Source organism: Pseudochaenichthys georgianus, chromosome 1 (genome assembly GCF_902827115.2).
Source record: "Pseudochaenichthys georgianus chromosome 1, fPseGeo1.2, whole genome shotgun sequence".
Classification (NCBI taxonomy): Eukaryota; Metazoa; Chordata; class Actinopteri; order Perciformes; family Channichthyidae; genus Pseudochaenichthys; species Pseudochaenichthys georgianus.
Genome location: NC_047503.1, coordinates 49,152,751 through 49,165,961, shown reverse-complemented (window position 1 = coordinate 49,165,961; position 13,211 = coordinate 49,152,751). Strand labels below are relative to the sequence as shown.

The 13,211-nt window shown below is 43.5% G+C and overlaps 1 protein-coding gene across 2 annotated transcripts in view; it reads right to left on the bottom strand.

Annotated features, from left to right (window-relative positions):
* Nucleotides 1-10,754, bottom strand: part of LOC139434205 (gastrula zinc finger protein XlCGF57.1-like) — a 110,010-nt gene extending 99,256 nt beyond the window's left edge. For both annotated transcript variants that reach the window (XM_071203870.1, XM_071203869.1), the window contains exon 1: nucleotides 10,311-10,754. In XM_071203870.1, coding sequence (XP_071059971.1) covers nucleotides 10,311-10,497 — 187 coding nt within the window. In that variant the 5' untranslated portion in view covers nucleotides 10,498-10,754. The remainder of the gene's footprint in view (nucleotides 1-10,310) is intronic.
* Nucleotides 10,755-13,211: the final 2,457 nt, after the last annotated feature.

The following is a 13,211-nucleotide window of genomic DNA, read 5'->3' as shown; positions in this document are numbered from 1 at the left end:
CCGACAAATAGTACTTTGATTTAGCACTTTTTATTTGGGATGTGAAGCTATTTCTTAGCTGCCTAAAACGTAGCCATTCTACCTCTGAGCCTGATTTCCTAGCCTTAGCCCAAGCATTATTTCTCTCATGAAGGAGACTGGACAGCTCAGCAGAAAACCAGGGATTGTTTCGTCCCTTCACTCTAAATTTACGCAGAGGTGCATGTCTATCTATAATTTTCATAAAACCAAGATAAAAATAAGACCATGCAGTTTCTACATCAGCACACAAATTGATTCTACCCCAATCAAAATCAAACAGATCATGTAAAAAACCCTGCTCCACAAAGTGTTTTTTGTCTCTCTTTGTGATGATACGTGGTTTAACCTTTTGGACCTTAGTGTCCCTAATTGTGGCTACAACACAGTGGTCACTCACATCATTAGCAAATACTCCCACAGATGAGTATTTATGTGGAACATTTGTTAAAATTAGATCAATTAAGGAGGATTTATTTGGGGACTTAATATTTGGGCGAGTAGGACTGTCTATAATCTGGGTAAAATTCAATGAGGTACACAGGTTTTTAAAATCCTCTGACACAGAAGTTAACCAGTCCCAATTAAAATCACCAAGCAGCACTATTTCCTTGTAGGAAAGTTGCGATAACAGTTTTGCCAATGACGATAAAGAGTCCTTGACAGCCGAAGGGGCCCTGTAGCAGCCCACCACCATGAGCTGTTGACCCTTTGTTACCTCAATATTCACAGCTAAAAATTCTAGCTGTTTACCAACAGATTTGGAAACCATATTAGTTACACAAAACTTATTTTTCACATAAATGGCAACGCCACCACCTTTTTTAGGCCGGTCAGTACGATATACACTGTAACCATTTATGTAAATTTCAGAGGCCAAAATGGATTTATCTAGCCACGTTTCTGATAAGACAATGACATCAGCATCAGTAGAACTCGCCCAAATACGGACAAAATCTAATTTAGGTAACAGACTATGCACATTTAAATGAATTAAACCTAGCCCAGATCTAGATATAAAATCAGCAGGAGTAGCTATTTGACTAATACTGCTCGGTGGACCTGGATTTGGCTGTACATTTCCTGATAGTAACAACAATAAAAATACCAAGCACCTTTTCCTCTTAATCAACACACATACATTGTCAGCTGTTCTAGAGTCACCAGCAAACTTCGCGAAAGTGAGATTAGAGTTTAAAAAACAATTCTGAAGGACCATCGTGGCAGGCATGTGAGAAAGACAAACATTTTCCGAAATGAATGTCCGCGACAGTGCAACCAGCAATTGTTTGTGCAACACCTCCGAAACTGTACAGGGGATGTCCACTGCGGGCGGCAGGACATACCCGAATCCAGTAGATTGTTCAGGACGACTAGCGATCTTCTCCTTGTCCAGCACAGCCAAGAAAAGGCACAGCAGAAACACGACACCCGCCATTCTCCCAGTCCAGCACAACAGTATCCACGCTGTTCCCGGAGCAAGGTGGAGCAGGCCTCAGCTACAGCAGCACAGCACAGCAGAGCAGAGCAGAGCAGGTGAAACCAGGCCTCAGCGGGCGGCAGCACAGCAGAGCAGAGCAGGTGAAACCAGGCCTCAGCTACAGCAGCACAGCAGAGTAGAGAAGGTAATCCCACCGCGTTACACCGGCTATTTAATCCACTTTACATCTCCGCCGGTAGCACAGGCTCGGAGAGGAGCGGCGATACGCGGTGTGAGTAGCGGCGAGAGGAGCAGCAAGAGGAGCGGCAAGAGATTTAAAAATCTAATCACCATTACAATGGGAGACATTTTTCTCAGGATAGAGGATACACGACCACAGCAACAGGATTAGCCTCGACTCAGGATCCCGGCGTATATATGGACACAAAAAAGAGATTTGCTGCTGCTGGGCACCCTCATGTGGAATCAAATGAAAATGTTGACAATGAAGTTGAAAATAATGACAATGTTGACAATGAAGTAGAAAATAATGACAATGATGTTAGCAATGTTGATGTTGAAACTGATGTTGAGACTCAAACTAAACAAAGTGCTGTTATTGATGATATCAATCCGGAGGACAGTGCCTCTAACATTTCTCCATACTTGGCTCTATGAAACCTGATGTACTTATATGATTCTGTTTTCTTCAAGGTTGTGTCTTCCTGGTCGAATGTACTTATTGTAAGTCGTTTTGGATAAAAGCGTCAGCTAAATGCAATGTAATGTAATGTAATGTAATTTCAGGTCCAAAGGAAAGGCAACACACAACACACTCTAATGTATCTAAAACATCATCCACCGCATCTGCCAGGCTAAAAGCAGAGGCTGATGAAGCAGCAATTGTGGAGCGCATGAAGGCTTTAAAAAGAAAACATCAGTTGGAAGCAAAGGAGGAAAAACTAAGAAAAGAAAAAGAGGAACTAAGAAAAGAAAAGGAACAGTTTGCTCTGGAGACCGAGCTAGCTGTAACTAATGCCACAATCAATGTTCTGGAAACTAGCTCAAAATGCAGCTCCAAAAGGGATGGAATGAACTCTTATCTGGAAAGGAACACGGCTCAGAGTACAAGGCAACTCAATCCTCAGGCCAATCAATTTGTCCCACAGAGAAATGACAAAAATAACATGCATAATGAATTTCACCCTAATGCCCAGGCTGTCCCTGTAAGACCAAAGGAAACCTCACAGACCATCAGGTTTAAAGAAACATCACAAACTGTCAGGCCTAAACAAATGGCAGTGTTACAGACGGACCTCAGACCACTATACACTCAAGCACCAACACAGGTGGTTCATGATGCTCAACAGACAGGACGAGCATCCTCCTTGAATATTACATTGCATTTAGCTGACGCTTTTATCAAAAGCGACTTACAATAAGTGCGTTCGACCAACAAAATACAAACTTGAAGAAAACAGAATATTCTAAGTACATCAGGCTTCATAGAGCAAACACATTTCAAGTGCTACTCAACTGGTTTTAGATAAGCCAGCCCTTTATTGGTATATAAGTGCTTTGTTAATAGTTCTATCGCTCTAAGTGGAGTCGAAAGAGATGAGTTTTCAGTCTGCGCCGGAAGGTGTGTAAGCCATCTGCTGTCCTGATGTCAATGGGGAGCTCATTCCACCATTTTGGAGCCAGGATAGAAAACCCACGTGTTTTTGCTGATGGGAACTTGGGTCCCCTTCACAGCGATGGTGCAGCGAGGCGTTTGGTTGATGCAGAGCGGAGTGCACGTGCTGTACGGTTTAACCATGTCCTGGATGTAGGAAGGGCCAGATCCATTCGCAGCATGGTACGCAAGTACCATTGCCTTGAAGTGGATTCTAGTAGTTATCGGAAGCCAGTGAAGGGAGCGGAGGAGCGGCGTGGTGTGGGAGAATTTAGGAAGGTTGAAGACCAGACGAGCAGCTGCATTCTGGAAGAGCTGCAGAGGTCGGATAGCACATGCAGGTAGACCAGCCAGGAGGGAGTTGCAGTAGTGTAGGCGTGAGATGACGAGAGCCTGGACCAGAACCTGCGTCGCTTTCTGGGTCAGCTGGAGACGCATCCTCCTGATGTTGTAAAGCGTGTATCTGCAGCAGCGGGTTGTAGCAGCGATGTTTGCAGTGAAGGACAGGTTGTTATCTAGGATCAAACCCAGATTCCTTGCAGTCTGAGTCGGGAAAACAACAGAGGGGCCGATGTTGATAGTTAGGTCAAGAGTGGGACAATCTTTTCCCGGAAGGAAAAGCAGTTCAGTCTTGTCAAGGTTGAGCTTGAGGTGATGAGTGGACATCCACTGAGCGATGTCAGCTAGACAAGCAGAGATGCGTGCGACGACCTGGGTCTCTGAGCGGGGAAAGGACAGAATTAATTGGGTGTCGTCAGCGTAGCAGTGGTATGAAAAACCATGCGGGCTAATGACTGATCCGAGCGAGTTTGTGTACAAGGAGAAGAGGAGGGGACCAAGAACAGAGCCCTGAGGGACCCCTGTAGTTAATTGACAAGGGTCAGACGTGGACCCTCTCCAAGTTACCCTGTAGGTACGGTCTTTGAGGTATGAGGTGAGGAGGGAAAGTGCAGAGCCTGAAACTCCAAGTTCTTGGAGAGTGCGAAGGAGGATCTGATGGATCACCGTGTCGAATGCAGCAGACAGGTCCAAAAGGATGATGACAGAGGAGAGGGAGGCTGCTTTAGCAGTGTGCAGTTCCTCAGTGACAGCAAGGAGGGCAGTTTCTGTGGAGTGACCTGCCTTGGAACCAGACTGGTGCGGATCCAGAAGGTTGTTCTGATGGAGATAACAGGAGAGTTGTTTAAAGACAGTCAGATCAACTACAGAGCGTTGATACAGAGTATACACACTGAAACAGAGAAGTCTAAAAACAGAATGTTACTCACACAATTCTAGAAGTGTCCAGTTGCTTTCTTGTCAAAATCGAGTTGCACACTGGCAGGTCAGTGATTAGGATGAGATTTAAATACAGTTAATGTGGGGGAAGTGGGGGGAGTGGCCTCAGCTTGATGGGCCTCAATCGAGACTGGCTTCCTCCTGACTCGTTATTGTCTTTTAAGGGTGAATATCACATAAAATAATGACACCCAAAATGACATTGTGAATATCATGCAACGCCAAACTGACATCACTACAATGTTAGTACAGCAACATTTAGCATCCTCCCTACCAGTGAGAAATATACCCACATTTGATGGTGATCCTCTTCAGTACCATTCTTTCATCAGATCCTTTGAAAATTGTGTTGAGGTTAAAACTGATAATGCAAGTAATTGTTTACATTTCTTGGAGCAGTTCACCAGGGGGCAGCCAAGAGACCTGGTGAAAAGTTGTCAGCACCTACCCTCTGTTCAAGGATACCAAAGAGCCAAATCCCTGCTTGCTGAACATTTTGGAAATTAATACAACATTGCTTCTGCTTATATGGACACATTGATAGCTGGCCTCTGGTTAAAGCAGAAGATGTCAAATCACTGAAATCCTTTTCTCTGTTCTTACGGGAATGCTCAAATTTAACACAGCGAATCATGCACATGAATGAGTTGGACATGCCATCAAACCTCAGAAACATCATGATGAAGCTTCCTTATAAAGGTGAGGGAGAAGTGGAGGAGCCATGCATGTGATTTGCAGGAGAGACGTGGTTGCAGAGCACTATTCATTGACCTTGTGAACTTTGTTGAAAAACAAGTTAGAATTGCCTCTGACCCACTGTTTGGAAATATTGAGGACTCAAAATGTACCAGCTGCAACAAACCCCCCACTGTCAGTGAACTAGGGCTGCACGAAAAAAAAAAATCTAATTGCAATTTCTCTGACAAATATTGCGATTGCGATTTGCGATATTTATTTTTAAGCAAACCAACGGAAGTTTATTGTAAAATGCGGCCATAACTCCGGCTAGGAAGGTCGTATCAACGTACTCCCGTCTCTAGCACCCCCGCAGCCCGAGCTACGAGTGAAATAACTAAACTTACATGAAACTTCCGTTGGGTTGCTTTAAAATCAAGCTTCAGATTAAGATTCTCCCTGTAATAGAAACATTTGATGGAGCATTACTAACCTGACTCAGATGGTTCACCAAACCATCTAGGAGAGCTCCATTGGAAGCCATTTGGCTTCCAATGCATTTTTGGATCCGGGGAGTTCCGGTACCTTTTGCACTTATAGCCTTGCAAAGAGATTGGGGCTAAGTGGCAAGCCAGCCAGTATTATATTGCAAACAATGGGGCAAAAGAAAATTGTGAATACCAATGTATTGTCTCACTTGGAAGTGTCTGGCATGGATACAGATGATTTTATTGCATTGCCCAATGTCTTAACCCAAAGAGTTATGCCAGTGTCACGTGTGAATAGTGCTGCGTACCTGGACTCACATCCAGGTTCAGGTCCGGACTCAAGTCCAGAGGTCCAGGTCCGGACTTATAAGTCCGGACTTGTGTCAAGTTGTGTGACTAAAGTGAACTTATTGTGAGCTAATTATCAATTGAAAATAAACTCATAATCAACTCAAATTCAAACTCGTCAGGTTTATTGTGCTCCCTTCCAACTTGTGTCTACATTTCTCTACAAAGTACACATTTAAAAAAAAAAAAAACACTTTTTGCCACTTAGTCTACAAATGACTTATGACAGCAACTACAGTGAACTACTACAAAGTTCAAACATTTATTTCATTTACCAAACTAAAGTAACCGAACAGTCCCTGAGCTGACTGAGCCTAAATCCCTAAAACTTTGCTGAAAGGTAGAGTGTAGAGTAGACTATACGCATTACACTGTTACACACCTACTATACAGTATACACTGTCGTGACTGTACAGTCAGAGTGTACTGTACACCATGTCTTTTCTACAACTCTACATGTGTAAATTATACAGTACATACAACATACATAGTGATGTACATACATACTGTTAGAAATTAAAATCAATGTTGATATGGTGGTGAGTTGGGTCGAGTGGCGGGGGAAGCCTCTGGATAGACCTGGTAAGCCCAAACGTGTAGTGCGGGTGAACTGGGAACGTCTGGAGGAGGCCCAAGTTCAGGAGGCCTTCAACTCACACCTCCGGCGGAGCTTTTCAGGCATTCCTGTGGAGGTTGGGGACATTGAACCAGAGTGGTCGGTGTTCAAAGCCTCTATTGCCGAAGCCGCGGCGGGGAGCTGTGGTCTCAAGGTCCTAGGTGCCTCAAGGGGCGGTAACCCTCGAACCTCCTGGTGGACACCAGTGGTCAGGGAAGCCGTCCGACTGAAGAAGGAGGCCTTCAGGGATTTGTTATCCCGGGGGACTCCCGAGGCAGTTGCAAGGCACCGATAGGCCCGAAGGGCAGCAGCCTCATCGGTGGCCGAGGCAAAGCAGCGGGTGTGGGAGAAGTTCGGAGAAGACATGGAGAAGGACTTTCGGGCGGCACCAAAGTTGTTCTCAACCACATGTTGTACAGACTTCGACAGAGGTATTGGATAATTAATGCCAATTCGGCTGCAAGAAAGACCATTACAGAATGCATGGTGAGTAGACGGCACAGAGGAAGACTTGAGGAACAGAAGATGGCAGACCTGCCTGAAGAGAGAGTTGTGCCAGACAAGGCTCCTTTTACTACAGTGAGAGTTGATTATTTTGACCCCATAGAAGTGAAGCCTTCTAAAAAGGATTATGAGTGATTTTCACTTGTCTGACCAGCCGTGCAGTACACCTGGAGGTGGCACATTCCCTTGATACAGACTATTGCATTAATGCCTTGAGGAGATTCATTTGCAGAAGAGGACCTGTGTCAAGTTTAAGATCTCACGACGGCACACATTTTGTTGGAGCAAACAAGGAGTTGAAGCAAAGTCTTGCTGCTTTGAATAATGCAAAGATCCAGGATGCCCTAATTCAGGATGGAATTAAGTGGCGCTTCAATACGCCAACAGCCTCACACCAAGGTGGCGTGTGGGAGCGTCTCATTAGATCAGTAAGGAGTATACTGACCTCTGTTCTTGGACAACAGGTTTTGGATGATGAAGGCCTGCAGACACTGCTTTGTGAAGTAGAGGCGATACTAAACGACAGACCCCTCACAAAAGTGTCTGACCCTAATGACCTCGAGGCCCTCACCCCAAACCATGTTCTTCTGCTGAAGGGAATACCCATCTTTCCCCCTGGACTCTTTGAAAAGAGTGACCTGTATATCAGAAGGAAATGGAAGCAAGTACAGTATATCGCAGAGTTGTTTTGGAAAAGATGGACAACTGAATACTTACTTGTGATGCAAGAAAGACAGAGATGGGCAGCCCCAAGAAGAAACTTCTCCCAAGGAGATATTGTCATCATTGCCGATGCTACAGCTCCAAGAGGATCCTGGAAGATGGGTCGAGTTGTGAGCTCGAAGTCTGACTCCAAAGGATTGGGCCGCTTTGTGTGCATCCAAACCAAAACCAGCGTCTTGGAGAGACCTGTGACGAAGATCTGCCTGCTGGTGGAGGCCACAGAATAAGATCATGGACAATTCTATCTATTTTCTCTTCCTATCCTGTTTTCTTACCATCTGTTTATCTTTCAGTGGCTACAGAGAAGGGGACACAGAAGACACTATGGCTCATGGATAGAGAGAATAGCTCCCTTATATGTTTTACATAAGGGTAATTGTGATTCTCACAATTAGGGGCCGGAATGTGGAAGCTATTCAGTATTTTCACATTTATTTAATGTATTTATTTGTTATTTTTTGTTTTGTAGAATTAATTAATTTACAGCCATATTATTTAAGTTAAGTTGTGTTCCAGCTAAAATGCCTTTATTTTGAAGGTGATGGGTCAATTTTCGCACACAGCTGGGTTTATTTAAGTCAATCAGGGCACAGCAGCAGTCAGTGGGCACCGGGAAGGTCTATGGTTTTTTACCAGTATCAGGGCTGAGTTCAGCAAACATGTCAACACCTTTTGCTGTATTGTTCTTGCCAAGGTGAAGCTAATAAATACCACAAAAACGTTGATGCCTTGTCTGGACAATGGACTCATTAGCAACTCATGATCTGCGTAAGATCCACTATACCTGGTGCCTCAGTGGCCTTTTGAAGTGTTATTGTTGTTGACAAATAGCCACTACAGGTGAGCCTGTGACAGCCTGCCAACAACTGTTGTGCAATGAAATATTGGGCTACTAGTAATCTCGAACCGTCAGTTTAAAAAAGAAGGTGCCATACCGTTCCGATAAATATCAATAATTTCGAACATCGCGGGGAAATTCCTTCGACTCATCTTGAAGTTTTGGGGGAAGCCGGAAGTGACGTCAATGCGGGAACGCTTCACTGTGCGGCGAGAGCCAAACACGGACAAGGTGTGTTGTCATGCGTAGAAATTGTGAATTACTGAGTTTAGGCACGTTAATAACGTTTTAATGAAGTTGACTACAGTATATTCATATTTGTCAGTGCTTTCATGTCAATTCGGCGAACATAAACATAAATGATCGTGGTGAAGATGATGATTACATTAGGATTAAAAATCGGTAGTGAGAGCTGCTGAATTTCCTCCCGTCGGATGTGATATAAAAACAAATCGATTATTTTTGTAGTTGTAAACTCAAGTGGATGAAACTACATTTATTAGTGCTTTCATGTCAATTCGGCGAACACATGATACATTAAATGATCGTGAGGATGATGATTTAAAAATCGTTTGTTTGAGCCGGTCTAAATTTCCTGATGAGTAAACAAACCGATGCTTTTTTTAAGTTGTAGTACACCAACATGGATTAAACGTGTGTTTTTTTTTACCACAATGTTGGGGAAATTAATGGATAAAATGCACGGATTATTATTATTATTCCCACTCCGATCGGGACACTAGGTCCACCGTTTCCCCGCAGCGAGGCCCCCCCCCGTTGACAGTTTACGTGGGCTGGGCTGGGTGCAGTGGCGGACTGGCCATTGGGACGAATCCCGATGGGCCGGTACAGAAGTGGGCCGGTCGGATAGGTCACTAGCACATCCCCCACTCCCCCCGTTGACAATTTACTAGCGGTACCGAAGTGGGCCGGTCGAGAGTCCCGGGATGATTTTTAGGCCCAATCCACCACTGGCTACATGACCGTATGATCGCCCATATTGACGCACCTAATTCCTAAACTTCTAACAGATACAACATAAACCGATCCTTCAGCCTCATATGAGCTCTCAGACACGTTCAAAAGTAAACTGTCATCGCTGTCTGAGCTTGCTGCGGTGTGCGCCATCGTGCGTCTACATGCATATGCTGGGATCCTGAACGGTGCAGCTGGAGCGCTGTGCCCGCAATGACGTCACACATAATTTGACGGGACTTGAAGAATCCCCGAAAAGATCCAGAAAATGGTCAACATTGAAGGGCAGATTAATGGTTATCAAAGTACAAATATCCAACATCAGTTCAGTAACGGTTTTCAAGGGGACAATATTTACTCAAATTGATGGGTTTAGATGATGGGGGAAACTCGTATCACAGGCTCTTTAAATCAGTACATTAAATGGCATATTATTCAATCCATGTATTTTTATAAATATATTTATTTTGGTAGGTTTGCTCTTCCGTAATACATTTGTATTATTATAATAAAGTACATGTGTCTAATAACACTTACATACTATTACTTAAATAAGATAAACTTAAATATATGAAATGCTTTAACTTGTAATTGAAGATGTTCACAGTGTGGTGTTTGCACTTTTACTTACCTGCAGCAAGTGCTGATAAAGGGTCTAAAGTGTTAGTAATGTGATAATAAAGTGTTATTAATGTGATAATAAAGTGTTACAGAAGAGTGTAAAGTGTTAATTAAGGGTAAAGGGAACAGACCTGCTCTGTGTATGCGAAGCTGAGGCTGTAAAACAGCGTCCAGAAGTTTCTGGAGTCTCTTGTTCTCCTCTTTGGAAATAGACAGCTCCTCCTCGAGCTCTGCTATCGTTTTTTCAAACAGAGCAAATATCTCTTCAGCAGTGAGTCGCTGCTTCTTCAACGACAGCAGCATTTGGACTTTACTCATGTTTCCGAGATCACCTTTTCCTGCAGACTCCGTTAAACACACCGTTTCTCTCTCCGTCAAACTCTCAATCTGACTAGCGTTGCTAACGTGTTTCCAGCTAGCATGCTAAGCTAGCTCCTATAGTCCGAGGTAAACGCTCCAGAAAAAAGAGCACAGAGTCCATTCAGAGGTTTATCCAAACACAGAGATGATGGATCAGCAGAGCAGCAGCTCACACGCACTTTCTCAGGAACACAGAGAGAGAACCGTAGCGACGAGACGCCACCTCGACCCAGTTTAGAAAGAGCTGGGAACTTCACTTCCGGTGCGGTTTGAGGACGTCAAAATAAAAGCGGGAAGGATTTCTTCTTTTTGGTTTTAAGAACGATTGGCATCCGGACGTTGCCTTAACACCTACTACTGGATCAATAATAAAACTACTCTTTCAAAACAAAACTATTATAACTAACAGAAAATACTCATAAAGGAAAAAGGGAAAATAAATAAACATCATTAAGCTAAACAGATCGCAGTGCACAAATCAAATATCTGTATAGTGTTAGAAATTAAAATCAATGTGGATATGGCGTAATTTGAATTAAATACACTATTTAATTTAAATCAGTTTTATTCTGAAAAAACCGGAAGTTCACACTAACTATTAACTTAACACTTGCATTCTGAAAATTCTTCATTTCCGGTTAGGATTAGCATGTGGCGAAATGCTACGTTTTCAAACCGTGAATTGAAGGTGAAATGACATGTGATGTTGTACACTAAACACACTGGGATTAGCACTCATTTATTGACGCTGAATAACGTTTATCAGATCATGTTTAAAGGAATGGTATGCTCATGACACTCATTTTTAAATAATTATCATCCGATAAAACAGACCAGTCTCTGCCAGTGTCTCTTTTTTTTTTTTTAATCCGACGACATTATCAGTGATTTTAAACTGATTATATACCGAAATAACATCAACACTGTGGGCGCCGCCATTTTCCGGACGTGACGTCAACCATGCCTTTGGTTTTCGAAGACACGTTGATCTCCATGTTATTTACTGTAGTTTCTCTCTTCAAATATGCCTCACTGTATCGCGAAATATTGCCACAATTCTAATAGGAACAATCCACGGAATGCTCGGTTCCATCTGTTGCCAAAAGGTAAGCGTAAGAAGTACATTCGGAGGCAGTGGCTAGCGAAATGTGGCCGGCCCGAACCGAGAGATTTACAGGCTCATGTATGCAGCGAACATTTCAAATTTCCGGACGACTACTCTGAGAGTATGATAACACATAACATGGGATTTATGGAACAACCATTATTTAATGGAGATGCAGTACCATCGGTCTTTCTGGTGTCATCACCGACCAGGACACCAGTTCGGCCAGTTGAGAAATCGCCCTCTGCAAGTGTGAAGCGACGGAGGAGCAGAAGTATAGAATAAGAATAAGGTATGTTATAGCGCATTTCCATTTCAGCGGCTAGCCCCGTTTTAACGTCCTTTAGCGTCCAGGCCAGGACAGTTTTTGGTGGCCTTTCCATATAGCGTAGTACCGGCTAGTGTGTATTTTCCCCCAGTTTTTTCCGGCCCCATAAAATCGTGATTCTATGGCCAGGGACAACGAAGCTGAGTATGCTAAACTAGAGAGGGAATCGCTAGCAAGGGTGGTACTACATGCATACATATAGTATCTTATATCATCTTCCTATTATACACACATGCATTTCCAAACATTTGGACTACCTATGTTGCAAATGTATTATCTTTTCAATTTACACACGGCATCTATTGCACGTCTGTCCGTCCTGGGAGAGGGATCCCTCCTCTGTTGCTCTCCCTGAGGTTTCTCCCATGTTCCCTTAAACTGTGGGTTTTCTCCGGAAGTTTTTCCTTGTACGATGTGAGGGTCTAAGGACAGAGGGTGTCGTATTGTCATACTGATATGTATGGTTGAATTCCCCCATCCAATCTTTTCACATTGGTCAAAACTTCTTCCTCTGCTGACGAGTCCGAACTCAAATACGCCGCCATGTTTCCGTGTGTTGACAAAGTGAACGCATGGATGACGTCACGACCATCACGTGACTACTGAAAATGGCAAAAATGGCGGCGGCCAGACGGAATATACAGGTTTTGATAAAAAAGAGCTATAAAATCATTATTTACTGGGGAATATCGCAGGTTTCTTCAGGGTATGATTTAAACATAATGTTTCACTAAATACTGAAGTTTGGAATAATTATCTAATGAGTGGACCATAACTTTAAATAACCACATACACCAGAATGATGTAATTTAGCAACAGAAAAAGGCAGGAATTGCATTGGACCCCCCACGACGCCGGCCAATAGGAGAAGACCTCAGATGACAACAGGAAGGGCAAGCCAAAAATCAATCTCTTCTACCCCCTGACCTGGACTGACAGGTCACATGAGGAGAGCGCCTCCTTTTGCAATTTCATTTGTACACCACCACATCTTTTGTGTAATTAAATGCTGTTAACTTTTATAAGCTTCCCTTGACTCTTTTCAGTCTCCTGCCTTCAGGTTTCTAGAATTGCTTTCACTAACAATGAGACACATATGACTCCAACTTGACTGCACCTGAGGTCAGGTTACAGGGGTACTGCCCATATTTATTAGATTAAAAGGAGTGGCAGGACCTTCAACACATCCAGACCTCTAAGCATCAAACTCTGAACTCCATTTCCAGTGCACTTTTTTGA